The sequence below is a fragment of the Herpailurus yagouaroundi genome, unplaced genomic scaffold (genome assembly GCF_014898765.1).
Source record: "Herpailurus yagouaroundi ecotype Mexico unplaced genomic scaffold, PumYag 67080, whole genome shotgun sequence".
Classification (NCBI taxonomy): Eukaryota; Metazoa; Chordata; class Mammalia; order Carnivora; family Felidae; genus Herpailurus; species Herpailurus yagouaroundi.
This window is the reverse complement of record NW_024419932.1, coordinates 208,224-210,240: the sequence shown is the minus strand read 5'-3', so window position 1 is coordinate 210,240 and position 2,017 is coordinate 208,224. Positions and strand designations below refer to the sequence as shown.

The following is a 2,017-nucleotide window of genomic DNA, read 5'->3' as shown; positions in this document are numbered from 1 at the left end:
TGGGAGTGGCCTAGGGCAGAGACCTGGTCAAAGCCATGTCTCCACCTCCTACCTCCAAGTCTACAGAAAGTGATGACCATTGGGAAAGGGCCTAGGGGTCCGGGAAGAAGTACAAGGAGAACTGTGATAGTTTAAAAATAATCATTCTCTGCCACTTCAGACTGCTTTCCCAACACCTCCCCTCCCCCCAACCCCTGCCCCAGTCTTAAAGATAGTTTGGAAATAATCTGCTTTTCTTACTCCTTGTCTGTTGGGAAATTCCAGCTAAATTGTACTGTGGGGCGGGGGTGGGGGTGGAAGAAGTGGGAGAAGCAGAAAGTGGGAAAGTTGTCATAACCAAGTACCTTAATGAGGAAAAAGGTACTAGCGCCCCACCAAGCGTTCGCCCCTCCCCTACTGCCACCCCTCCCCCATCTCCAACACATCCCACTCCCGTTTTCTGTTTGTCCGCAGGTCTGTTATTCTTAGCACTACACAAGGCTAGAAGAGGCAAGGAAGAAACTGTTCGGATCAGTACAGGTATATGAGGGAAATGTTATAAATACCCCTGGTGTCAAGGTGAGGCATGCACATGTCAGAGGTCCTGGGTCCCACTCTTCCTACCCGCCCCCCCACCCCCGACACACACCGCCTATTCTCCAACCTACGCTGTTCTAGGAGGGTCTTGGGTTTTGTCCGGCGTGGAAAAGTGGGGGGGTGGGGGGTGGGGGGGAAGACCTTGAAAAAGGCTGCAGGGAGGGACAAGAGACAGGTAGGGAGGTAGAAAATGGAGGTAAGAGCCGCCGGTTCAGGGAAACTCTAATTGCTGATTGAGTCTCCCAAGTGGAAGATATTTGATGATAGCTCTGAATCAAAGAAAGCAAATGCTGAGACCTCTGTCCAGAGCACTGGTCCATTCACCAAATATTTGACTTATGGTCACCTTGCTTCCTAGCAGTAATTGTATTGAGAGGAATAAATCAAAAAAAAAAAAAAAAAAAAAAAAGGAAAAGGAAAGAAGGAAGAAAGGAAGGGAGAGACTCACAAGATGAAATCCTGTCAAAAAATTGAAGGAAAACCAGAAAATGAGAGTGAACCAAAGCTTGAGGAAGAGCCAAAGCCTGAGGAAAAGCCAGAGGTGGAAGAAGAGCCAGAAGAGGAGGAAAAAACGGAAGGAACTTTTAGAGAAAGACTGATTCAGTCTTTGCAGGAATTTAAAGAAGATATACACAACAGGCATTTAAGCAAGGAAGATATGTTTAGAGAAGTGAGTGAAATAGAGGAGATAAGGAGAGTAAGAAACAAACTTATAGTGATGCGTTGGAAGGTTAACCGAAACCATCCTTATCCCTATTTAATGTAGTTTGCCTTGATTTTATTTTTTTCTGATATTAACATTGCCATTTAGCTTTCCTTTGATTTGCATTTTCTTGATATACCTTTTTCCATCTTTCTACTTTTAATTTGTTGCTATTAGTGATTTTAGATGCATTTCTTGTTAACCTGCATCTCATTTTTATCATATTTTGAACAATACACAAGTCTCTGCCTTTTAATAGGAGAGCTTTACTCATTTGTACAAAAAGAGGTTCCTGACAGGATATAAAATTAAAAAAAAAGTTACTAAGTAATATGTGAATATCATATTTTTGAAAGAAAGAATACATTGTATATTACCTATATGCACAGAAAAATGTGTGAAGGATGAAAGACAAAAAGTAAAATCATTTGTAGGATTATGAGTAATTTTTTACTCTGCTTATTTGTATTTTTTCTTATTCCTAGAATGTACACACATTATTGTTAAAATAATAAAAATTTTATAACAAAAAAGAAATAACTAACAGTATTTAATTTATTTCTAAACGCACTGGGGCACTTAATATTTGTTGAGAGAATTTTAGAAGCAAATGTGAATTCCAAATTACCACCAGACCACTTAGCTAGAAGAATAAATTTATATTTTTTTCTCATCTCTAAAATAGAGACTCTGATCTCTAAGGGATATATGAGGACCAAATAAGGTAATCACTGTGAG

The 2,017-nt window shown here is 40.1% G+C and overlaps 1 protein-coding gene across 1 annotated transcript; it reads left to right on the top strand.

Annotated features, from left to right (window-relative positions):
* Positions 1-748: 748 nt before the first annotated feature.
* Positions 749-1,770, top strand: TCEAL9 (transcription elongation factor A like 9). The gene has a single exon (XM_040466968.1). It carries the CDS (start codon positions 1,028-1,030, stop codon positions 1,340-1,342), a length of 315 nt encoding a protein of 104 aa, XP_040322902.1. The 5' UTR covers positions 749-1,027; the 3' UTR covers positions 1,343-1,770.
* Positions 1,771-2,017: the final 247 nt, after the last annotated feature.